Consider the following 27,859-nt stretch of genomic DNA (forward strand, 5'->3'; position numbering starts at 1 on the left):
TTTGTCTTTATACAAATTACTTGAGTCTTGACCTTGTTTCTAATTACGTTTATCAAATAAGAAGTAATTACAGAACAAGAATGGTTTGGATTCACACTGTCCTGTCCTTTGAGAGCACCGACACAACAGCAGCATATCTACTGCATCTCCAGTTACTCATTTTCTGCCCCGTCAACATTATTAGACCCCGGTGAATATGTGAAGACGGCAGCGATAAGACTTAATTGCAACATTAATGAGTCATTTCCCAGAATGCAATGCTGTGTCCCATATAAATCGGAGGCCTTCGCTTTGTTTACAATTCACTAAATAAAGTTTTTCCCTTTTTTAAAAAAACATTTTTCACACTTCAGTAAATGACACAGGGGCTTCAACCAAGTGCAGTCATTATGACTCAACATAGCGCACCATGCTATTCATATATTAAAGCAGGATTCATTATTCATATTCAACACATACAAAAGCCTTTCACAGCATTATCATCTCATAAGAAACACAAGTGCTGATCTTGAGTGTGGACACATGAGCCAGACATTTTATTCAACTTTAATGGATGATTATAGATTTTTCTTAAATCAAACCATTAGAAGACACTCCAACAGCATATTTGACATTTCTAACAAAACCTCGCCCCCTGTTTTCCAAGAGCTTTTGGCACAAAGTACAAAGTAAGATCGTGTCGGGGAAATGTGGTTGTGTTTTAAAGTGTGTTTTTGCTGACAGGGAGCTTCCAGGTCAATTAATCTGTAAAGGAAAGAGAGCATTCAAAAATATCAATGAGGAAACAGTTCAGGCGGCACACTCTACCACATCGGGAGATCACAAATCAATAGAAACCTAAGATCTGTGATACACAAACTGCGCTTCAGGCTACGGCATGTTCAGCAGGGAAGTGCGTTGGCTAACTGAACCCATTGTTTCATGTTCTCTCTGTAGTCAGATTTGTGATTTTTGTTTTTTCTCTGTAAATTTTTCTACTCTTTGTTGTCTTTATTGTCTTTTCAACATCTTAGTTTCCTTGGTAATGGCAGGATGGAAGCTGCAGAACACAACATCACGTACAGCTCCTGTGTAGCAACCATCTTTTCTTTGACATACTTCCTTTCACCCGTTTTAAACATCTGCCAATGTTCAGTCTAGCGCATCCTGCATTTTACCAGCTGGTTTACTTTAGATTATGCTATTCCTCATTTCATTACCCCATTCAAGAAGGAGACTAAGCTGCAGAAATTGTGAACATACAGGACAGGACCGGATATCTAATAATAGTAAAGAAAAGGAAATTAAAGCTACTTCTACTCCCTCTATATTCTGCAGAGCCATCTGTTTCAGATAAATTCAAATTCAAATATAATTTACATCTGTCAAAATAACCACATGACAGCAAACAATTTGCATGAGAAAAAGTAATATAGTAAACAATGATTTGTTGCCTTGATCGTGTCACAAAGACGATACAATCTGCTGAAAGAGTCACCTCATATTGTACATACATTTACACTATATTGTGTGTGCACACACATACAATACATATCCCTGGGTTCTCTAACAGAGGTCTAAGTATCTGTCCTGTTGTCTTTTGTAATTTTTTTTTTTTTTTTTACTGTCGAGCACTATGTTCATGGTCTCCAAAAATAGTTGTTAAATTCTTGTTTGTGTAACAGCATCATCATCACATTCAAAAATTCTTTGCAAGCAATTTCTCTGAGTAATAGTGATTTTTTAATTTTTTATTTACAATATCTTTTCAGCAGTCATTATTATGGTCCAGACAAATTCATGTGAGGCTCTCAGCACCTCTGTGGGATCTTAAGCTTCACACTGGTGCAGTTGGATTGAGGCATCACTTAAGTAGGGTCTGGTTTTATTCAGCTCCTCTTGTGGGTCCATAATGTAGTGATTCTGGTCCGATTGAAACCCGTTCCCCAAACTTCAACACTCAGGAAAATAATTCATTTGGTCACTGAAAGCGAGAATGGTGTAACCTTAGGGACAGAAAAGTACCTCTTGTCTTAAGTCTCGTGATGACCCCCCCTCCTTCTTCCCTTCACTACACAATGCCCTCGCTGCGCTTGCTCCTCCACACCACCAGGGCTGTCATGAGGAGGGTGACCAGGATGGGCACAACAATGAAGGGACCCAAGATGCGGTTGGGAGGGTCCCTGAGGAGTCGTCCAGACAGCGAGCAGTCGTGGAAGTAGTGCCTGTGGACTCGGATGAAGAACTCGTCCACCTGCCTGTTGGGCCAGAAGCACTCCATCTTCAGCGCCACCAGATACGTGCAGTTTGTCAGCTCGCCGTAGAGACTGCACAAATGAAAAGGAAAAATGAGCAGTTAAGAAATGAACAAACTTGCTATGCCCTAAACCCATAGTACCCATAGACAATAAGCATATCAGTGGGTGCTTAAATCATTTGCTCATATTTTGAGCAACTAGTTGTGAAGTGGGATTGCTATGATATTCACAGTGAATTTCTATGGCTGATCTTGCATGTTCATTATAAAGTGGACTGTGCATACGGATTTACAGTACCAGGCAATGGTGACCTTAAATTGAATATATTTTCATGTGCTTCTTCTCATGGGACAAATGCAGTGGACAATGGATGACAAAAGCCGACCCCCGTCATTTGGCTAGCTTTTTTTTAGAGCCAGAAGTGACCATATTTGGATGATTTGAGGAATAGCAATGGGGGTGAATCTGACTGAGAACCTGAAGACACTATGGCTGCCCACCTTCACCGGAAATCTGACCGTACCCAAGGCATGTCAATGAAACCAGACATACACCCCCAAATATACCTCTCTCTTTGAGGCCCAATATTTTATAAATTATAGAAGTATTTTCATTAGAACCACAATAACACTGGTGAGAGGGAGTGAATTTTGCAAATGACACCATAATGACATGTGGAAAAAGTAGTTGACTTTGTAGTTCATGAGAAAAGTCAATTTGAGCCAGATGTTTTTGGAGCAAGCTCTCAGTGGTATTGCACTTTAAGGCACTTCCGTCATGGCTTCACTTTTCAGACCTGAAGACTATGTCCATTTTTAACTACAGTCTGTGGTCTCCAGCTGACTTTGTTTGCAAGTCCAAGGTAGAACTGGAAAAATATAAAGTCCGGTTGTTATAAGCCGTTTGGCTTCTTAGTTTCCGTACTTGGTTCCAGTGTTCAAAACCAATTCAGACCAGGACAGAACTTCTAATGTTACGTGCAACTTTTTGAAGCACCCATGTCTGGTTTCCACACAGTTGGGAAATACCGGAAAGCAGATATGCTGGTCTATGTGCTCGGCCTTTTTTCAACATAACTTGTAACCCCACAAATTACCCTTGGTTTTGGAAGCAAACCTTTACTCCTGTTGGGTAAGCTTGTTAATATTTACAGCATACGTTGTAGTAGAAAACACACTACTTCAATTTCTTACACTTGTCCTCTTGTTTTTTTTTTTTTTTTTTTGGTCTTTGAAAAACAAAATTAGACACCACCATCCAATGTCTTTAAATGTTGAGTATCTGTCTTATTTTTAGAAATCCAAAGCTCGACAGACATGCTGTTAGCAAAGAGCCAAGACAATATTGTTTGCGCTGGAAAGGATAATACAAAAATCTGACTATTGTTGATGTTTAAAAGTTGCAGAGAACTATTTTGGCCATTTGGGGCCACACAATAAAAGTACTTTAGTTGATATAGCAAACAAAAAAAAATTTCATATTTATATTTGCTTTTTTGGAGCAACATTAGCATTCATCCGGAGTCTTGTTGGAAGAAAAAAGAAAATTTTACTTGTCAAGATGTTGCCTATATTTACAAACAGAAACAACACTTTTGCATTTTACAAGAAGGACTGGGTGGCTAATTTCACTCTCTTTTTAGCTCTGTTTTGCTACTAGCTCCTGAGGGACTATGTTTAGCAGCAAAATGTTCCACTGTGTTGACTAACTAGTCGCTTACTGTGATCGTTTGCCATTTCGTGCTGGGCGGGCAGCGTACAACAGATTTATCTGAGGTTTTAGCTGGAAACAGCTGTCTGCTACTGCTGGAAATTTAGTGAATCAGACCACAGAGACTGAACTGAAAGAGTAAAGTTGCAGACAGTAAAACCAGAGAGATGCGAAAGTGACTCATAAATCTGCAGAGGACGGCAGAGTTGGGTGACGATTCTCTACGGATTCCTTTAACATAACACATGTTCACCATTGTTAACATTGTCTCTTGTGAAGAATTTCTGCTCTGCATGTCTTCTTTGATCTGCACAGCTGAGATTTAATATGTTAGTTTAGCAGTTTTTGATGTTGCACCCCAACACAAGGTCTTTCTTTGTGGAAAGGTTTGTTGATGTAAACAGCTCAGGGCTGCTTGGCATGGCACCAGCGCTACAGAGCACGTGTTGCTTCAGGTGGCAAGTTCACTCCACCTGGGTGTGTACCTCCTTCCTCTGCTGCTTCCTTGAAAGTTTACAAATTCAGAAAAAAAAAAAAGAAAGGATTTCTGGTCCCACTGCTGCACTAATGAGCGCAGCGTTTTTGTTTTTTTTTTTTTTCGATGAGTCACCAAAGGCACAGCAGGGTTAAGGCGGGGGCAGTGTGCACAACGAGATGTAGTTGTTTGGTTTCACCTTGTGTAGCTGAGGTTAGAGTCAAATTAAATCTGAGGAAGTTGTGTGTGTGTGTGTGTGTGTGTGTGTGTGTGTGTGTGTGTGTGTGTGTGTGTGTGTGTGTGTGTGTGTGTGTGTGTGTGTGTGTGTGTGTGTGTGTGTGTGTGTGTGTGTGCTGATAAATACTGATAAATAAACGCTTCTATATCCTTTTTGTTTGGCTCTGTTTTCTTTTAATCATAAACCCTTGTTAAACAGAGAACAGAGTGAATCAGCCTGAGACAGAAAAAGTTTAGTGGCTATACACTGTACTTTTAAAATAAATGTTATGTTGTAGACAGCAGGTCCTGCTCTATCTTAACCTGGCATGTATGCTGTGACATTCAGTACTGCTTTAATGTCCTTTAAACGAGGGAAAGTACGAGGCAAGTGTTGGTAGGGGGAAAGTGTCGGAGGATTTGTTTATGATGCATGTGTTGTCCTTTTCCAGTCAATAAAAAAGATAGAATTGGCAGGCGGGGAGCAGACATGGAAACAAACATGACAGTCAGTCAATTTGAACTGTCCCATATAAAACTGAAAAGGCTACAGTATGTATTAAAATGGCATAATATTTGATTTTCCAACTCTTTTGGCTGATGCCAAATACTGAGTATGCACATCTTTTTTTTCACCTGATAGCAGAGAACATCAAGTCTTTCTTGAAGTGCAATTAACATATTATCATTCCTACTCTTGTGGTGATTCACTGGCAGATGCAAATATACAATACAATGCTTTAAAGAAAAAAGTACACATTTACTGAGCAAAGTAGTATAACTTAAGTTATGTAAAACAAGCCTGTTTACTTTTATATAACTGGGGATTATACACTAATTAAAAATATGCATGTATATTATATTCCATTTCTGCCAGTAGATCCTCGCAAATCCTACACACTGGTCCTTTAAGTAGACATGCAGAATCAATGTTAACTGGCTTAATGTCAAAATATTGATTTATTTTCTGTTATAACACATCGAAAAAATTCCAAGATAATGTTGATATGGAGGTAAATCAGCTCCTACAGTTCATCAACACACTAAAATGATTTGTGATCCCTGAGACACCATCTGAAGCCTACCGCTAGTGGAATCATCAAAATGCGACATTGCATCCTTCGCCAAGTGTTCTGCAACTTCTATTCTCTTCTTTGTACACTCGTGAATTTATTGGCAAAGACTTCACATCAGTAGGAGATTTAAAAAGGAACACAAATGAATTCCTGCACATGGAGTTGTCTGCTTGAGTATATTCTGCTTTGATCAACTGCCGTGTCGGTGTCAGTAAATCAGGAAGTTGCTTAGTTCATCACTTTGAGTTGTTATAAACACAGCAGCAAAAATTAGAGCACGGATGTCAGGACTCAGCGAGTCAAGTGTTTGATTTATTCTATCAATTTTGATCCCAAAAAAGTGAGTACAAGATGATTTATCCAATAGTACTTTTAAAAGCGGGTGTTTTGAGATGGTGAAATGATGGTTGGAAAGGGTTTTTTTTTTCAGCCTGAACTTACAGAAAATCCCCTACAAGCATATGAAAAGTTAGTCTGTTGGTCAGGTTTGTTTGTTATTAAAATAAAACACAAATAGCCACCTTATTATAATCGGGGAAAGATGGAGAAACGGAGCACGACACAAGATGCAGAGTGAGAGACAGGCGGCCTGACTAACTATTTATCATGAAAAATATCCCACATGTAAAAGATGACGGGCAGAGGCAGCTGAAGCAGGCAGTAGCATGCTGTTTTCAGTAGTTTGATCTGTTGACTAAAGAGCACAGTGTGAATAAATGAAAGCTGGATAATGAATAAATAAAAGCGACACAGAGAAAAGGCGCTCCAGTGACTTGAGAAATGACTCGGGACTGTCCCTTTATTCGGCTGACTGACACTCGCTGAGCCGGGCAGGTAAAGCGGGGGAAGGTACGAAAGTAGGTGGAAGGGGCACCGATGAAAAAATAATGATGCTCTATATGGCGATGCACATTATTTTATGTAGCATGCTGTTCCCATTTCTCCAATGACAGCCATGAGTTATCCACAGTTAGTGGAGCAACAAACATCATTATCTCTGATACTGAAGTTAGGATGTGTTGTTGGTGGACATCCAGATGCATTTTAATATATCTTAGACATATTTGTACGTTTACCATTTTTCAAAATAATTAAATAACACACATTAACTGACAAAACCTCTCGTCAGCCTTGAGTGATGCTTCCTCCAGACACCTTTCACACACACACACTGTAACAGCCTCTATTCTCTGCTGGCTTTCAATATGTCATATTTTTATGACTGAAAAAAAAAAAATATTTGCAATCACTCGGGAAACCCGATTATAGAAAAACTAGCGGTTTTGTATGATATCGCCCTTCCCACAACCCCTGAGTCATCTTATATTTAGGAGCAGTTTATATTTAGCGGTGTTAAATCTCTCTTTGAAATTACAAGCGGAGCAGCAAACCTCTCTGGGGTCCTACTGAGCTGTTAGTCAGAGTTCAGTTTGACCAAGACGGTTCCAGCAAAGAAGGAGAGCGTGTTGATCTGACAGAAAGGTCCAACCTGGCACAGTTTTTTTTTTTGCTGGAGAAGAAATGACTTTGTTCAGGATGATGTCACTGCCCAATTAAATACACGCAGAGACGCACGCCTGGCAGATCATTTTGTAATGCAAATGCCATAATTGTACTGTTTAACAACCATAATGACAGGGTATAATAAATGTTAGCGAGTCTCGTAAAACACTGTGCAGCGTTCAAGCCCTTAAACTGTTACAGATAACAGCAACACGCTCCAACGCAGCTGCTTGAAGTGTTTAAACACAGGGCTGCTTTTGCTCTCTATAAAAGTAATTCAAGATACACTTGAGTAAAACCTGAAATGCAGTTATGCTGCGCTCGAATGGGGTCTTCCATTTGAACGGCCCCCCCTCTTGTGATATTCACATCAAAACTCGAAATTTTCACTGAGCCCCAAGTTCACGAGTTGTGACCTGTTTGCAGAGGTCATTAAAATGGCAGAGGTCATGGAAGTTCATTTGTCATTGGATGTTACAGCTATTATTGTAATTTTAGTCATGTAAAGTTTGTCTTCATAACTTAGATAATAACCTCCGTCAGAGGGAAATGTTGATCTCCCCAACTTCCTCACCTTTTCTTTCTGCCTTTGCATTTCCTGCATTACGTTCGCTTGCTAAATTGTGAGCCTCTGTGGGTTCTACATGCCGTCCATGTTACGGTTGCCCAGCAACAGTGTTTTTGCGATAACGCCCCTTGAACGCCAAGCATATGCTGCACACGACTTCCCATGAGCTCACGAGTTTAAAGACACAGTTAGAACAGCAGAGGAGTAAATTGATGACCATCTGGTGCATTGCTGACACTTGGTCCTCACCCGGAGTTTTCACACAAACGTACCAGAATCCTCATCTTCATCTAAAAAGGACCAATTATAAGCAACACAGCTCCTTAAGCAAATAACTGTTTTTTAACATTTTTCATGACTTTGTAAGGAAATAGTTTTAGAATGAAGTACTGTATGATGATAACAAATTCATGTCTGTACTTTTTTCCTCCCATAAACGAAGAAATCGTATTTTGTCAAAAGTGCATTAAAGAAGGGTGCAGTGTTTTTTCAAATGCAAAACAAAACGTTGGTTTAAAATTTTGATTTAAAACAGCTCTGAACTATCTTTATAGTGCAGATAAGATACAGCTTTTCCTCCTATCCCCAGGATACAGGATCTATGTCAGGTCTCATCATTCTCTCCTTAATCAAAAACGAATTTCCCTGATTTGAACATCTTTTCAGGACTCGACGGGTTTTCTTTCATCTCTGATCAGCTGCCTGCAAACAACAATCATAAATTATTTTTTTGATTGTTTCATTTTCAGTCAATCAACTGTCTTGCATCTCGGGTAAGACAGCATAGCCAAGCAGCGAGGAGTAACTTCCACCGTGTTTTTAGGCGATCAAACAAAAGCAGGGTTCTTGAGCAACTCTGCAAAGCACATTTGATCAACACAGATACGGTAATTACACTTTTGTTCACTACAACCAACTGGAGCACCTGATAAGACGAGAGATCCTTGCAGGAAAAAAAAAATGGGTCAAGAATCATCAAAGAATTGCGTCTGATACCAAGATTAAAGATGATTGCCATTTCACACAAGGATGCGTATCTCTGCTGATTTTCCACTTCTCAATTTCCAAACATGACCTGGTGTCACAGCTCATCTTGTCCGACACGTAATGTTCTGACACCTCAAACCGGAAAATGTAATGAAAATATTTTCAAGTAAGTATTCTGTCACCCAGAAACACAGTTTCATCCCTTGCATTCGTAGTTGAGAAAGTTTCAGCCGTGACGGCTTGGAGAGATCTGCTCCGAGCGCAAAGGGAGCGACTTGTCCGTCTGAAACCAAACACTGTCACTACAGAGCACATCAGACCAAATGTTCTTTTCTACTGTTATTCAGCCAACCTCCTGCATCCATTGTGTGTGTGTGTGTGTGTGTGTGTGTGTGTGTGTGTGTGTGTGTGTGTGTGTGTGTGTGTGTGTGTGTGTGTGTGTGTGTGTGTGTGTGTGTGTGTGTGTGTGTGTGTGTGTGTGTGTGTGTGTGCCATTGTCTTTTGTACATGACAGGAATAGTGCTCAAATATTTTGCAAAGTTTTGAGAGATGTTTTTTCAAACACACACACACACACACACACACACACACACACACACACACACACACACACACACACACACACACACACACACACACGTACATACCGTCATATGGTTTTCTCTCTGTTCATATTTGTTGTCACTTTTCTCTCCCTGTGTATCAGTTTCAAGTCAGTGAGTATCATGATGTGAACAGATGGACTTTGTAGTGTGTGTTGATGTTTGTTTTTGACAAGTGTGTGATGTGTGAATGATGGCAGATGTCCTCGTCTGCATATGTATTTATGTTTGAGTGTTTTTACTGAGATATGAATCTGATTTTGCAACTCTGTTTGTACGTGTGTGTGTGTGTGTGTGTGTGTGTGTGTGTGTGTGTGTGTGTGTGTGTGTGTGTGTGTGTGTGTGTGTGTGTGTGTGTGTGTGTGTGTGTGTGTGTGTGTGTGTGTGTGTGTGTGTGTGTGTGTGTGTGTGTGTGTGTGTGTGAATGTTTTGTTCTCTCCGTACTCAAGTATCACTGCCAAATCTGGACACATAAACTAACGCAGATGCTACGACGTGGTTATTTTACTCTATTAAGCCAAACATTCACAAATACTGACCTGCTGTTGCTGCTGTTGAAAACATGGACAGAAATCAAAAGAATTCTGATAAACAATAAGCACAAACCCTGTCAAAGAATCATTTCGACACTGCAAAACAGTCCAGCTGAACAATCTGGTTTAAACATACAATACAAACAATATATTTCAATGAAACTAAAGGTGCATTAAATCTACAGTGGGGGGCAAAAGTCTAACACCACATCTAAAATGTGTCATGTTTTTGAAGATTTAAAAACACAATAAATGAAATGAAAAATGAAGAATTATGTTAGATTCTGCAGTACAGCTCATCAACAAATTGAAGCAAATTTGTAGCACTGACTCGGTTCTAGGATTTCCTTGAGTTGAATCTCTACAGTTGAAGCAGCATTCAGATGACACTCAGGTGGATTTACTTCAGCTCATGACAGGCTTGTTCAATTCATTCAGCTTGGAGAGACTTCTTGGCTGTGTCTCAGGTTTCCAGTAGAGCACTGCTGACTAAGTAACATTGTGATAGTAGGAAATATGGCATCAGAACTAAATGAAAGTGTCCAAAATTTGATTGTTATTCTCAGTAAAGGGGAGCTTTCTCGGCGTCAAATCATGGCTAGGCTAAAGGTATCTAAGCGGGAAATGCATGATGCAAAAACCCACATTTGTATTTTTGCGTTGTCCTTCTATTTACTAGTGCGGACACATCTTAAAATGATCATACACAGAAACCTCTCTTTTCAGCAGAACAATGTAAAAGCAAGCTTCCAGTGTCAAACTCTGCACATACATCATTCTGCACAGTGAAGCGCAAAACATCCAAGTCAAGAAAGGACAATCAAAACACATTTTTAGCTTGTATTTGTAGCTTGTAAGATACTCAAATCTTTATCCACGTAATTTTTTTTTGCAATATGAAACAATCAAAGCATCTTTTTGTAGAATATTGTTACATCCAATTTCATGGATAATTTCCCCCAATAAATGTGCAATAGGAAGCAATCATCTGATGATCGCAATCAGATGATTGCTTCCTCATGCATATTTTTGAGATTTCATTTATAGATAAGTATATGGTGTGTGTGTTTAAGTGGAAGGATGATTTATTGGTATGAACAACGGGGCAGCAATACAAAGGGACAGAGGAAGAGAAAACGAGAAGCATAATAAAGGGAAGGGAAATCCGATTGGGCAAACTCATCCTGGATTTCTTTCCAGCTTCGACTCAAACCCAGTGGGACCAGTGAGTCGTCAAAGTGAATGTTTGCAGTATTAATGTAAAGGGCCAGAACAAGAAGATGGCTCAATTAAAGCAGACACACACCTTTATAGTATGTGTTCCTCTAAGGGCTCCACGATATATATATATTTCAGTTTGAGGAATTGGCAAAAGACTACACTGTGTGCAAATGCCAGTGTACTCTAAGCAAACAATAAAGATTATAAAGACCAATGAGTCTTTTTACAGCGGTAAAGGATGAGGAAGTGAAATATGATGTTTTTGTTCCTCAGACTGAACGAAGACAGTATGGGTTTCTACAGTATGGACATGGTGGGAAATGGACATGGTGGGAAATGTATTCCAGCAGTTTGATGATCTTCAAAATTGAGTCACTGCTTTCACCGAACAGCCATCAGTCACACAGAATAAGTAAAAAAGATCAATCAAATTCAAAACACAGTCTGCCTGAGATATATGCTCCCTACAAGCTGCTTTTTTTTTTTTTTTTTATTTTATTTTTTTACCTGCGTTAGCAGGACGCTATGAAATATCAGGCTAATACAAATGAAAGGCCGTTGAGGCAAATATTCAAATCCTTATCCTAATTGAAGATGCATTGCATAACAGTTGCAGGCAATGAAGGCAACGCTGCAAGTCATGCAGTCATTAGAGTTGTAAAAACACGCGGCAATCCATTTCTAATCACCAAGTAATCAGCCGTTTAATCACAGAGCTCCACAATAAGGGAATTTCAGTTAACTTTCCACACTACTGAGCTCACTGGATTTATCTGGCCTGGGTTTGCACGAACACGATGTGAGCTCACCCACAAAAGGGGTTTTGAATTATTACAGACGGCTGACAGGCATGCATGACTGCCCAACCAAAATACCCTCTAACAATCACACAGGCTTGTAAAACAAGAGAGTTATTTTTAAACTAAAAGCGCACAGTGTGAAAAAATCTGGAGAAGGACCGAGGGAGAAAATGTATATGAACAAAAAATAATAATAATATCAGTATTTGGATTCATTAAGCAAACTATTCTACCGGTTTCTGACCCTGTAGTTATGTCATTCTGGCAAGGTGCTGTGACCAAGCTGAAGTATTACCGGCCACAGGATGAAGGGGTTTCATCAGATTACAAGGTTGCCAAAAAATTACTATAACTTCTGTTAGCATTTGTAGTTGCAGTGAAAAGTATGGACACATCTACCCCTTCAAGAAGTTTGTTGTACTATTTTCTACACTGTAAAAACAACAATAAACACATAAAAAAATGTGAAACAACACAAATGGAATGATTTGTTGAACAAAAAACACCTGAGCTGACATTACCAACCCTACAAATCTTCTGCAATAAACCTTTTTAATCCCTTCTTCTTTCAGAATAGGACTTTCAGTGACGTTTGCTCATTTACAAAGTGTGGCAATGCCAGCAAATGTCAAAAACAGAGAATTAACCCTTAGAACCAGATTTTTCCCGCTTGTTCTTTTTAGTTGAGTATCAAATTTTCATCACACAGAGACGCATTTCCTATGAAACTCAACGACAGGAGATTTCCAGAAATGTCCATGCCTCATCTGTGTGACGAAGCGTTGCAGAGATCATCACAGTTGAAATTGCGTCGTTGTTGCGCAGCGTCCATTTTCCCCACCCCGCTACTTGTAATGGAAAAATTCCCTGATCAGAAAAACTGCTCACAGAGATGTGTTGGTACAAAGACTGCCAGCTGAAATCTTCAGCTTAATTAGCTGCTTTACCTTGTCCTGTGTATTCGATTCAGTTCATGTCCATCAAAGCCATTGGGTCTGATCAAGATAGAGAACAACGGTCCATTTTTTTAAAGTCTTCTGATTGTGTTGTGAAACTCTCAAGTCCGCTGATGCATTTGCATATTTCAGCAGTGCTGTGTGGACATCAAGTGGTAGCAATGTCACTGACCAAAAATTGCCAGCTTTCCAACAAAGGCCACCAGTTGGCCAAACATGTCTAAAAAGTTTGCCCTTCAGCGTGCAGTTGGAGTTTTAGCTCTTTAAGTTTCTCAACCCACTTCTGATCCTTGAGCTCTGGATAGTCTTGGCTTTTTTTCAGCCAGAAGTTCCTTCATGGCATCAACGTAGCCGATAAACTGCTCCAAATCTTTCCTACAGCTTGGCTACAAGCCCCATCACGTTACCAAGGCATCAAACAGTGACACTTTGCCAAAACCTTTGGCATCAGAATTATGCACAAGGTGCCCTTTGTTGCACCCTGACCACGCTGGTCAAAGAAGGTCACGTCACTGAGTAGAAAGAGACAACACATGACTTTCACCTGAGAGATCAAAGTTTGAGTCCATGAAAAAGCAAAAGTCAACATAGGTTTGCTTTAATTTAGGCTACTTAAGCAACACAGTATTTAAATGACGTAATGTTCATAAAGTACAACTCCAATTCCCCCCAAAATTCTGAACGCTGTGTGAAATGTAAATCTTCAGTTAAAGATAGAGTAACTGCACTCAAGCTTGAAGAGCAGATAGATGATTGTGACGTGTGTTTATATTTAAATAGTATACTGGACTCTCTAATAGCAAACATGACCTTCCTCATGCTTCATTTGACGAGAATTCCTAGATGTTCACTGGTGGACTTGACAGTGCTCAGAAATTATATCATAATTGCATATGGATTCATGGTGCCACAGTTTAGGAATTTAGGCTGAGATCAAAGACCCGTCTTCCACACGCTAACTTTGATCAAGTTGGTACAACGGATGTAGAGCTAACTGACAGATTACAGATACAGTAAATATCAAAACTGCATGTTTTTCCAAGCATGGAAACGTCTTGTGCTACACCTTAGCAAGCTAAACAAACAAAAACATTAACGTCTGTCTTTGTGTTGTGTCTCATTATCTTGTCAAGCTCAGCTGTCAATCAAACATGTTTACCTGCCTGCCCACTCAAAGGCTCAAGGGATAAAGGAGCATATTTAATCTATCTCAAAAGGCCCTTTCTAAAGAATAATGGCTTCACCGTACTCTGACGTGATTTTGGATGTTTATATTCATATCATGTTCTGCTAATGTTCTTATGTGGACAAGTGGCTTAGCTTCAGTTGTATATTATGATTACGAGCAAACACAACTTTTTCAAGTTGTTTGCCAGTCAATCTTTTCTATTATGATGGCAGCAGAGAGGATTACTGTAAATGCTCAGAAGCTTAATAGAATATGTGCCTATTTGCCTCAAGACATTAATTACATTCATTGTTTGGAAAATAAGTAAGTAATTAAATATGACAGTTGAATAACAAATCCTTTATCTTTCTCTATTTTCCGGCAGTTTTCTAACTATCCTTTATTTGACATTCTTGTCAGTCACAGTAAGCACATCACGATGATTATTTAATTGACGTTGTGAGCAGCATTTTCCTCTAAATTGGAACTTGGAAAAGCAGTGTATACGCTGTCATTCACAGTCTATCATGTGTACAGGTGCAGACTAACTAACTGCACATCCTCTCTGCGTGGGCAGTGACCTGTGTGTCATGTGTGCTGTATTATTAAAGTGTGTGTGGTACTCCGACCTCACTGAGACTCCGGGGCATCAGGAGTTATGAAAACTTTAGTGAGAGATTTCACAGCCGACTGAGGAGAAAACGAATGAACTAAGAAGAAGGAAATAAAGATTTATGGTTAAGGCTGTGAAGAAATGTGCGCTTGTACTTTGTGCTGTTAGGCACCACTGTGTGTCGAGGCAATGGAGGATAGATGGCAATCAGAGCAGCTGCTTCCTCGCCACACCTCGGCTTTTTAAATTTTTTTTATTAATGTTATTTATTTAGTTCATAATTAATAAAATTGACAAATCTGAATGCATTGAGGGGGGACTGATCATGCAGCATCAGCAGGAACGTGCCCTGACTGATGAAGTACTCCTGTCTGTTTAATTAGATGCAGAAATGTGAACGGAGGATTGACAAATCATTGCCACACTGGTGTGTTTTCTGCTGTAGTTTTAGCACATTTGTATTCAACCTTCATTATATTTTATGACCCTTTTTGCTTACATGATCAAGAGTCACGTGTCAGATGATTGTTTGTTGGAGTGCTTACATTAGCACAAGCAGTCTCAGCAAAATGTCGGAAAAAGGTCACATTGAATGGAGTTGGCAACACGTTATCATTCCTGTCTTTCGCTGGATGCCTTTCCATCTGCCTCCCATCTGTATTAGCAGACTTGACATATTTTCTATCTGCTAAGTGTCTTTTACATACCTGAGTGCTAGTTGACCAAAATATTTATTTTTAATTATACTCTTCTTCTGAATTTACGTGCGACTAAACTCAACACTGGAGATACAAAAGCTGAGGGTTGTATCACTGCAGAGCCTGTATAATTAGTTTAGTCTCATTTAAAGATCAACATATCAGCAGACTGACCCCCATCAAGAAACAGTTGCGAGACTATTAAATATGTATTTGTGTGTCTCCTAAACAAAATTGTTCCTGTTGTGTGCATAAATAAAAAATCGCTGTGTTTTTCTGTCTGTAAGGATCAAAGGTTGCCTTACTTTCTGTTTTTTTAGAGTTTGCTTTAGCGAATAATGAAGTCTTCCGATGTCTTTTAGGGCAGAGTGGCTTTGCAGGTTTTTTTTAAAATCGTATTAGTCATAGTGAGGTGACTGCCATTTGTGCTGCAGTGTCACCTCCCTGCGCAGTGTTGCTAGATATAAGGCAAGGTTGACAGGACGCGTTATATTGATTCATTGAGCCGCACATTCTGCAATTAAGATTTAAACATCAATTAGTATGCAGCTGGTGTTGGCTGATATTTGACCTTGTGAATTTCAATCACGCATATTTCACGTTTCCCTGTTTGGTATGGTAAACACAGGACGGTGCGCACACCAGAGGTAGACTGAAATACCCAAAGATATTTGTAAAGGCAAATACTAATCATTGTGCATGTTTTTGTCCACTCACTGCTGCAAATGAGAGCTAACAATAATGCATTTTATGAAGCATGCCATCTTCTACATTTCACATGTCTGAATGCAGTCTTTCTACCCTCCAGGCAGCTATTAGTTTCCAGGCATTTCCATGAAAAGAAATACAGTATATTAGCAGACTTCTGACAACAACCCCCAACCCACCTCCCTCCTCAAAATGTTTTGGGCATGTTTGTACTTTGTTAAAAGACCTCCTTCTCATGACCTCCTCCTTCAGTCCTGGTCATACCAAGGTGGGGCAAAATGTTCACTGAGAGGGACTGGACAACCAAAGCAAATTTCAATAGTCTGCTTAACAGAGTTTCATTCATCATTCTGTTTCAAAATTATTTTAAGTTACTGAAGCAACAACCCCATAAGACTGATTCGTATATTGTACTAATGTGCTGGGGTAGGGGCTGGAGTTTCCCAGCATGCCCTAAGATAATGTTGTTTGTGTTTAAGTACACTGTTCAGATGTGGCAAACAGTGTTCGTGTTAATGGTTCGCAGACTACTTCTGCTGTGTTTCTGGAGTTGTGCAGTTTGTTGTCGTGAAACAAAGCACTCCAAGATCCATCTCGTGTTTATAAGATAATCAACATGGAAAGATATCTAACAATTGATTTTCCGTACACGGAGACGTGCGGCGGATGTGGGGAGCTAGGTACAGGACTATGATCTGTTATCTATATGTTGATCTTAGAATAGAAAGAAGGGCCTCCTGCTAGCCCCTGAAACGGGTCCCCGGATGGCCGGCTATGATGGAGATTAAACTTTCAAGAACTCTGGTGTGGTTCTTTAATGATCTCTAGTACAAGACTCTAGACATATTGTGAAACAGATGTAGATGATATATTCAGCATGGAATCATATGAGGGTTTATCTGAACACTGTAGTGATGTCTGTGATCCTGGCAGAAAAAAGGCAAAGTCACATCATCCAAAGACTTCCGATATTTAAATGATGTCGTGAAAGCTGGTGACATTTTTTTTTAACTTTAAAAAAGATGTTTAAAAAAAGCCCACGAAAACGGCTGCTAATGGGAAATTTGCTTGCATTTCAAATAGACTGATCTGAAATGCAAGGACATAACTGGATTTATTTTCTGCTTATGAGCTTAACAACAGCGCAGTGATTAGCACTGTGTCTGCAAGTGAGACAGACTCGGATTAATTCATTTATTAAGTCATTCTGGGAACCACCGTTTCCTCCCTCAGTCTCAAAACTTGTTTAATGTACAGCTGTACATTGACTGACGGTGAGACGACCGTGTATTGAGCAGTGAGTAATGGTGTGGTGACCTGTACACAGTTCCCTGACACTGTCTCACTCCATCCTGGGATTTGATGGGGGCGGGGTTACAACATATTGACAGAAGAACAAACACTGCTGTGACACAGAAGCTGTTTGAGGGACTCGGGGAGAACAAATGCATTTAGAGATGTCACTAAACTGAAAGGGGACATGCAATATCTTAGCATTAGCATCTATGAGGCGCTAGGGGACATAATAATAATACATCAAAGGCAAAAAGGAGATGAGAGGAAGCAAATGAAAAACCCATTAAAGTATGCAGCGGAGAGGATTGTGGGAGGAATGGTGAGGACGAATGGATGAAGGAGAACAAAATGTGACTAGTTGTGAGGGAACAAAAAAAAGGGTGCTCAGTGGTGCGGTTTCAGACAAGATAGATGTCCTCTTTTTTCAACAGATGGAGAAAGGGGACACCTATAAAGAGACCATGTTAAGTGTTTGACGGAGTGGGAGCAGCATAGAAACTGAGGCTGATGTGATTGTGGTTAAGTGACAGCAGAGGACAGACTAGAGAGCTCAGTAAGCTGCCCTCCTTTTGGCAGCTAAGATGCACTGAGAGGTAGAAAAGTGCTGTCCCCAACTGTCCTTTCTCTCACACACACACACACACACACACACACACACACACACACACACACACACACACACACACACACACACACACACACACACACACACACACACAAGCACAGATGCAAACACAGACACCAAATGTCATTTGAACTGAATTAGAAACCTCCAGAGGCAACTTGGCCAGAATGCAGCACTTCCTTGTCAAACGGGGAAACAACTGCCCTGATACTTCAGCTGAACTTGTTTTGAGCTTTCTTTCTGTCGCTTTGGTCTTTTCTTGCACGTTTTGTTTCCTGTGAGATGGTTTGAGACCAAATAATTAGGGAAAAAGTCCCCTTAATCCACAGTTAATCAGATAATTCCAGAAAGATATTATGACATTGATAGATAATCACTCTCCAGTAACAATAAACCAAAGTTTGTGGTCCAAATCTTCCATGTTCAAACTGTAGGTGAATTTATTTATAATGATTAAAGTCTTACTTTTGTAGTTTTACGTGTCCTTTGCACCAGTGACTACACTGTTCATCAAGATCATAGCTGAGATCTGGGAAAATGGCAATATCCCCAAAAAGATATCACTTAATGGTTAAAAAATTACATTGCTCACAGTTTACAGGGTGACATGTTCATATCTGTGTTTATTTGATATTTTGTGGTGGGAATATTTCTTCCAGCAAAGACCTGGCATAAAGAGTGTAACCTTTTCCACCAGATTTATCTCAATGCCTTGAAGAAATGTAATTCTGACTGACTTATTGTAATGATGTAGCGATGAGGTTTTCCTTCGCAGTGTGAGATAGGTAGGGACATTGTGAGCCCTATTTCAGTGTCACCTCCAAATAATGCACTTGGTCTGATTGTGAAAGGAGTCACACACTTCGTCGCATCTTTTCCCTGTTTGAACTTTATTGTAGCGCTATTTTTGAAATGCAAGACATCAGTAATCACTGTGCTATTGTAACTATTGAAATGATGGAGGAAAGTATAAAAAATGGCACAATTTGTCATAAACCAACATTATTCCAAAAACATCCCGAGTAAGATAAAAACAAATTGCTGAATCTTTAAAGCCAGATAGAAGGTAAGGGGCACGGAGAAGGAAAAAAATATCTACGAGTTGTCAAAACGCCAGCAACACTTGCAATATGTGGGATAACTGCTGTTAACCTTTTCTTAACTTTTCTCGTACTTGTTGTTCATACACATAAATGTTGGGCCACTTCTTTTGTTTAACTTTACTGTTAAAGTGCAGTCAGTTGAAAATGTATTTACTGTTTGTCTTAATTTAGCAGCAACTAGTTCATCAGCTGTCACCTAAACATACAGCGGGTAAAATAAGTATTGAACACGTCACCATATTTCTCAGTAAATATATTTCCAGAGATGCTATTGAAATGAAATGTTCACCAGATGTTGGTAACAACCCAAGTAATCCATACATACAAAGAGACCAAAACAAATAAGTTCAGAAATTAAGTTATGTGTAATAATGTGAAATGACACAGGGGAAAAGTATTGAACACGTCACTGATATTTATTTAATACTTTGTACAAAAGCCTTTGTTGATAATGACAGCTTCAAGACGCCTCCTGTATGGAGAAACTAGTTGTACACATTGCTCAGGTGTGATTTTGGCCGATTTTTCCACACGAACAGTCTTCAAATCTTGAAGGTTCCGTGGGCCTCTTCTATGAACTCTGATCTTCAGTTCTTTCCATAGATTTTCAATTGGATTCAAGTCAGGTGATTGGCTGGGCCATTCTAGCAGCTTTATTTTCTTTCTCTGAAACCAATTGAGTTTCCATGGCTGTGTGTTTGGGATCATTATCTTGCTGAAATGTCCACCCTCGTTTCATCTTCATCATTCTGGTAGATGGCAGCAGATTTTTATCAAGAATGTCTCGGTACATTTTTCCATTAATCCTTCCTTCAATTATATGAAGTTTGCCAGTACCGTATGCTGAAAAGCAGCCCGACACCATGATGTTCCCACCTCCAAACTTCACTGTTGGTCTGGTGTTTTTAGGGTGATGTGCAGTGCCATTTGTCCTCCAAACATAGTGTATTATGGCATCCAAAGAGTTCAATGTTGCTCTCATCTGACCAGACTATATTCTCCCAGTATTTCACAGGCTTGTTCAAATGTTGTGCAGCAAACTTTAAACAAGCTTCAACATGCTTTTTCACTCATCTGTCAGAAATCTTGCGAGGAGAACCTGGTTGTGGCCAGTTTATGGTGAAACGATGTTCTTTCCACTTTCGGATTATGGCCCCAACAGTGCTCACTGGAACATTCAGAAGTTTAGAAATGCGTCTGTAACCAATGCCATCAGTATGTTTTGCAACAATATTGTTACAAAGGTCTTGAGAGAGCTCTTTGCTTTTACCCATCATGGGATGTTTCTTGTGTGACACCTTGGTAATGAGACAACTTTTTACTGGCCATCAGTTGGGACTGAAACAGCTGATATTAATTTGCACTGATAAGAGGCCGGATTGCTTTCTAGTTACTGATAGATTTCAGCTGTTGTCTTGGCGTTCGATGCCTTTTTGCACCTTCATGTGTTCAATACTTTTTCCCTGTGTCATTTCACATTATTACACATAACTTAATTTCTGAACTTATTTGTTTTGGTTTCTTTGTATGTATGGATTACTTGGGTTGTTACCAACATCTGGTGAAAATTTCATGTCAATAGCACCTCTGGAAATATATTTACTGAGAAAAATGGTGACGTGTTCAATACTTATTTTACCCGCTGTATATGACTACATCATCTGCATACATATTTCAACATATATGGAATAATATAAACAATGGACAAGCAGGGGCCCTAAAATAAAATGCAGACGAGGTGTGTTTTTTGCTAATAATAATACATTATTAATCCAAACACAATGGGTACTTTGTGTATGATTTTATCCGCTTTAAATATTTTATATTTAGACTACTTACTATTCAAACCCTGTGTGAGTCGAGAAACACTGCTCCTTTACCCGAATTAACCTTGCAGCCCGGCTCAATGCTCTGAGAGATGGTCCCAAAAGCAACAGTTGGTACTGTTCATGAGGGCAGAGACAATACTGCTCATGAGGCGAGAATGTCTGAATCAAAGGTCAAACGGGTTGAAGACTCACTTAATTGGAGTCTCTCTCCAAGGTAGCTGTTTATACGAGTTTTCAGTGGTCAAAGAGAGAGGCAGCATGGTATTACAAGTAAATATAGCATTGTTATACCATTCAATTTTAAATTCAGTCAAATTGGGTAGTATTTCTGTAATTAACTAATTGTACTAATTGACGTCAGTAAATGACTTCCAAATTGTAAGAGCAATTTCAGCAAGCTGTGGCCACGGCCGTCTTTTACAGTAAGTGTAAAAATAACATGCATGTACAAAAAATGTCTGTTTGTGCCACAGGCATACAGCTTTTGTTCTGACTGTCTCTCCGTTTCCCGACTATTTCTCTCCTCGCTCACTGTCTTTCTCTGTTGTCTCTCACTCAGCATCTAATCAGCTGCTGGAAGGTGACCAAAAACTCAAACAATTGCAAAGAGCTCCAGCCAGAAATGAACAAATCTGCATCATTACATTTTATTTCAATTTATTTATTTTTTTTACATCAAGGTATGGCCGCTTTTTGGTGCCTCTCCAGAGTTACACAGGATCAGAGATGCTGAATTAAAATTAATTTGTTGTGTGAGGAGGTCATTGAGCTATAAACATTTAGTGAGAAGAGGATGCACATTGCAAATGTGAAGCTCATTATGTTTTGTTTGTATTTGCATGAATGCAAATCTGTTTTCGTTTATGCTGGGATGTCTCTCTTTTTGTTTTTGGGTGTGTGCACTTGTGTGTGTTGTACGATTATCCTACTCACTCGACTGTGTCCTCCCAGCTACACCACTGTCTCTGATCCAGCTCTTGCATGTCCATCCTGAATTTGGCCAGGCAGAACTCCTCAATAGCATATTCGTAGTGGCGTTCGCACCCAAGTGCTGACACACACTGAGACACTGTGAAAAAGAGGAAAAGAGGTGATGGGTGTAGTTAGATTACAGCACGATGTATAACTCAAACAACTTAAACAAATTTAAACCAACAGGTACTGTCATTCCAGGGTGATTGCATGAAAGAATACAAGTGGCCATAAATGTTGTCTTTTTTTTTTCTTTTGATTATTACAAATTAAGCCATTTCACCACTTCTTGAACATAACACTGAAACAGCATCTGCTGTAACACTAACCCTGTGTTATCTTTATCATTGCCTCACAAGACCTCCAAAACCACACACATTGAGGAACATTTAATTTAACTGTTGCTTAATATTTTTCAAGGAGCAGGACAGTTCAATACTTAAACTGCCAGACTGGGTGTGCTCATAAAGAGAAAATGACAAAATATGTAATACAGATAAGAAAAAAATTAATAATAATAATTTTCATTGCATTATAATTATTTTTGTAATATATCTTATACAATTTTTATTTTCTAATACTCCAGAAATGTTCACATCAGTAGCTTTTACACACCCCAAATTCTCCAGTTTTATTCCAAATTATATTCTGAAACTTTTCCCGGATGACTGTTCATTTATCATTCATAGCCTTATTTATATAACATTTTATTCCTAAAATTTAAAACACATTTTTATGACTTACAGTATTTTCTGACAGAGTGACAGAAAGGGGATGTCTAAAATCCCCTCTGTAAAAACCATTAAACTCTATATGTCAACAAAAAATGGCTTTGTCCAATGTTCAGCTTTCTGTTCTGGAAATGTATGTAGAGATAATTGGTACATTTGCATATTTAAACATCATATTTCATAAAACTTGGAATCTAAAAATAATTGTCCTGATATAAGTACCTTAATGGGCTGTCTCTCACACACAGTTCTTTCAATCCTGATCTAAACTTGATCAAATTAAAGCTAAGACTTGGCACTCTAACGTGCTATCCTTTTTTAATTTCAAACTGAATGTGTTAAGAAATGTAACCTGAAGAGTAGAAAATATGCAGCTGTCACCAAATGTTTTTAATTTGGACTGTGTCTGTATTTATACATTAATGTTATCGTGCAGAGTGATGGATGCATAAAGATATGAAATAATCCAGTCAGCATCATTTTAAAGATGGCTTGGAAAAACAAAACAGTACAAAAAAGAAGGTCAGAAATATAAACAAATAACTTGTTCACAAGTACAAACAGTCTCGACTCATGTTGTGAAGAGAGCGGATGAAAAGATTTCGTCAACACAACTCCAGTCAAAGGCTGTGATCAAAGAGCAAGATGAAGTGCGTATGTTTATGAGAGACATGGACATAAATAGGGAGTAAGAGTTTGCAGATTTTTATGTTGATAACATCCTGCCGGCAATCCTAGTCTACCACTGTCTTCTAGCTGAGAAGCAAAACAGGGCATCAGCTTACAAAGTGACCTATTTTGGCATTTTCTGATCTGGCACCCGGTTTGGCAGGAGTTACTGTTATGGTTATAAAACTAAAACAATTTGTGAAGGTTAAGGAAAGATTGAGCACAAATCTGTGCTGGAACACAAAGTCCTGCCCCCCACATGTTGGACTCTTACTTTTCACTTTACATAAAGGGCACACTGTACTGAAGATGAATGCACTCATTGGGCAAAAATTTGTGTGTTGCAATTTTGTCCAAGATGAATATAATTCTTAACTATATACGGGCCTGCTTAAACAAATAAGTAATCAAAGGGTTTAAACAAATGGTTGCCATCATTTTCCTATTGAGAACAGTGTCCTTAATAATAAATACTCCTGTCTCCGTGTCCATTATCACATACAGTAATTATCTTCTTTGTTTGGACAAATTGAGTCATGCAACCACACGAATCTCTGTTTGCTCTTAAGATTACATACAACAATGTCCACCCAAAGAAAAACAAAATAACAGCATCATTTGTTTGAGCACATCCCCCAAAATGATATATGCTTTTGTTCAAGTAATGGAAACGTCCTTGGGTAGGGGGGATTGATGGGAAAGGAATTTCCCATTTCCAAGTAACAAAATCAAAAAGCGAGACCATGTTCATTTAACTACGTGCTCATCATTGTAACCATAACTACAAAAATCCCATAATTTTCAAAAAGCAGCAATTAGAATAAGTTCAGACTTTGTTAAACAGAATTAGGGCTAGATACCAAATTTAAAAATATGTATGTCACCGATTAAACTGTACCAAACTTCAATACCTTAACTACATCCACACTAACAAATTTTACTTAAAAAAAAAATGCCATTTGCAAACTTTTGTTGTTTACGCGAGAGTAAATCTCATCAGTGTCAGTGAGCTACTATAGTCTGTACTTGAGTGGCCCGCACATGTCGATAAAACTACACAGCTTCAAATTGAGTAAATCGTACATTAGAATGACTTATTTCACTCAAACTTATCTTTGGCCACACATCTGTCTGTGTTGATTTGATGCAGTAACCCTAAGTTTCTCTGTGCAGTTAGCCAGCTAAGTCAACTGATAGCATGTGAGGCGCTTAGATGACGTCTGTTAATTGTTGCAACAGACAAAAATGTGGGTTGCACTCTCTCCTTCTAAACAAGATGAAAGCTTAAGTCCCATACTGTGCAACGACATTTTATTTTTAAGTTGAATTCTATAAAATGTATTTTTTAAAAAATATTTCAGGATCGAAGTCAAGGTTTGTTCCCGATATCGTAAATTCTTTTAATAATGGCCAGCCGAACACAGATCCTGAAGTCGTCTTTGGAAACTGTTTGGAAAAGGGGAGGCACTTTGAAAAAAATACATGGCAGGTGATTGGATGAACCATCTGTCTATCATGGGCAAACTTCAACCAATTACATCATTGATGTTATCAAATGAACAGTTGCTTCTCGCTGCTGTCACACCTAAACAACTTCCGTAGCTCCCTATACGTCCCTAACGACAATGTTTGGTTCACTGTGATTAAAAAAATGCATAACTTGAGCCAGAAAAGATGGATTCTCATGTGATCTCGCAAAGTTAGCAAACCTCCTCTTGAAAACAAGCAACATCAACTGTGATCATAAGCATCTTAAGTGTATACTAATCCTTGTCTGTTTTAAAATTCAGTTAGAGACTGTTGCTCTGATTTTGGACACAGAAAGCCTCATCAGACTCACCCATGCATTAAATACTTTTTTTAGCAGCAACATTTTCAATTTATCTGTTTTAAATTAATTTCTAGATTTATATCGGTAAATCCCTGACGGATGCAGGGCCCTGAGGCGAGCTCTCTGAATATTCACATAATAAATCCATTCCACGTGAGTGGGCTAATTGAACCCTGCTAATGATAACTCAGTTGCATGCATGTTGATTTATGAGAGCCTGAAGGATGCACGGAATTACATAATGAGAATCACAGCCTGTGTACCATTAAGATATCAATTCTGCAGAAGCATAAAAGAAAAGCGCAAGATGGTCACGTTGTTGTCACATGCTTCAAACATGTTTTCCTTAATAGGAAATACCTTTACCACAAGAACAAAATTCACAGTTAACATATTGGGAAATGGTCAGGTTACTTGTTTGTTTTTGATAAATCAAATGCCAAACTAGATGTGGAGGAGTGTTGCTGCATTCTGGATCAGTTTATAACATTTTTACCAGTTACCTTATCAGTTGTTTAATTAAAGACACTGCTGCCAGTACAAGATCTGAGAGGGCAGCAGCATCATGGCCAAAAGCTTTCCATTAGGTTGTCCTCAAACATAAACAAAGTAGTTCACTAAGTGTAGCAACAGAAGATATCTGGCATTCCTGGTTGTGTGGATCTGCACATTTATCTGTCAGTCGAATGAAAAAACACATTTGTGTTATTGAGAAAAAAAAAACCTGAATATTTTCTCTAATAACTTGACACAAAGGTTACACAGTTTGTGACAAAATGTGTTTAGTTTTTTTTACATCTCTCCACGAGTCACCTGATCCTGTTGCTTAAACACGTATCTCTTCCTATCAACTAAATTTTCGGTTACAGAAACTCACACTGAGGCGGGACATGATGAATCTGGAGGAAAGGTCATGATTGACTGAATTTTTCTTTCCATTTCCTCCTGCAATCCTTTCCAACTAAAAATAAAACACCTTTTAACCTGAAAAGGACTCATCTGCACATCTGTGTTGCCCCACTGCCTTCTCCTCCCTCCTCATGAAAGAAGTAGAGGCTTAAATTGGCTTGTACCAGTTATTTTGTTGGACCCATTTTTAAAAAAAAAAAAATTAAAAAAAACATTTGTCGGATTTAAATTCCAGACTTTTAAATTGTGTTTTACCAGTTGGACTCACTTTATATCAATGAAGTGAGTCACAGAAACTGTTCGGTTCAATAGGTTGGTCTCTCTTTCTGAATTGTCTCACACAAGCCCTCTTCCATTTTTGTCCAAAAGTGTTTTTTTTGGCATCCGTATTTGTTGAATGATATGTTATTAAAGTCCACTGAGACTGTCTCAGTGACTTGAGCTTGACCTGACTTGACCCCACGCCTTAAGGAAGCTGCTGTACTGTAAATACAATCCTGCTCTTAGTCAATTGGTCTGAGTAAATAATAAAGAAGAACAAGAAAATGTACTTGAAAGTTGATGGCAGATAGTGAACGACCTTTGACCTCCGCCTCCTCTCTCCTCTATGCGAGGCGAAAGCCCACCTCGTAGCTACCTTCAGGGTTCTCTGTGTACTTCTCGTGTTTGTGTGTTATGCGAGAGAGAGAGAGAGAGAGAGAGAGAGAGAGAGAGAGAGAGATGCAACTGGACTTTCTATTTATACGTTTTGCTCTCTCATCATCATCTAAGATGCACAAGTAAGCTAAAGTGAGCTCAGAAAGAAAGTAGGATGAAAGCCTTGCAGCATTTTGAAAAGTCACTGCTGAAAGAATGTTTGTATTTGGATATTTGCTTTTATGTGTGCATGCACTTTTGAGCGTTTGTGTGTGCATGTGCTATAAAGTTAGAGCAGTGCTTTTGACTCCTTACTATTCTGACCAACTCTTAATTGCTTTACCAACCTCGAGATTGCCTCAGAGTCTGTATCTGCATATTCAGATTTTTGTTTTGTGCTTGCCCATACACACATTTTTAAGTCTCGTTTACCAGCTGTTGATCTGCTGCTATTCCATCAAACTGCAAATTATTTCCTGTCGTCATACCTTCACAAAATGCCCGAGGTTGACTAAAATACATATTGATGCTCAGACACAAACTGAAACAAGCGTAAGATGCTAGAAAGTTGTTATGCAGGGAATTAGTGTAAAATTAAAGCAAAACAGGTTTAATTGGAACGTCAGTGACAGATTCAGGTACAACTTAAGGGAAATGCTGAGAAAGGAAGGCAGCAGATGACGAGATTCAAATCAGAAGAAATAAAGATCTAAATATAGTTGAGGCAGGACAAATGAATAACAACTTTTCAACACTGACTCTGAACCACTAAATGCAGGTGGTGACATGTGAAAGCTGTGCAAGTTCTTCTCAACATTTTTTTTTTTTTTTTTTTTTTTTTCAAAAAGTAGAAGGATGCGATAACTCCCTATACATGTTTCCAGACGTTTGTGCAAACAAATGTGAGCACACTGAAACATATCACAACGTGACTAGGATCTCGTTTTCATTGTAGCGCGTATTTGCAAATTGGAAAACGAACCACAATACAATCCGTCAAGGAACGAAAACCAGCAGCAATGACAAATGAGCATGAATAAAAATGTGTTATCTGTCTTGTGGCATTTTGTTAAGTCAGACGTTGTTTTTCTCATTAATTTCTAACATGTTCCTCGGCAGCATCCCGCAGTTAAATAAACACATACGGCAGCAGGAGTTGGCAGAGGAGGCGAGCTCCTGAGAGAAAA

The 27,859-nt window shown here is 38.9% G+C and overlaps 1 protein-coding gene across 1 annotated transcript in view; it reads right to left on the reverse strand.

Annotated features, from left to right (window-relative positions):
- Nucleotides 1–506: 506 nt before the first annotated feature.
- The window catches only part of ramp1 (receptor activity modifying protein 1), a 52,025-nt gene continuing 24,672 nt past the window's right edge, over nt 507–27,859 (reverse strand). Inside the window, exons 2-3 of the mRNA XM_069698870.1 lie at nt 21,858–21,993; nt 507–2,306 (exon numbers count right to left, since the gene is read on the reverse strand). Coding sequence (XP_069554971.1) covers nt 2,051–2,306; nt 21,858–21,993 — 392 coding nt within the window. The 3' untranslated portion in view covers nt 507–2,050. The remainder of the gene's footprint in view (nt 2,307–21,857; nt 21,994–27,859) is intronic.

Source organism: Brachyistius frenatus, unplaced genomic scaffold (assembly GCF_029030835.1).
Source record: "Brachyistius frenatus isolate BFR_SWC_R1_liver_20210118 unplaced genomic scaffold, ASM2903083v1 Contig_28, whole genome shotgun sequence".
NCBI classification, from domain to species: Eukaryota; Metazoa; Chordata; class Actinopteri; family Embiotocidae; genus Brachyistius; species Brachyistius frenatus.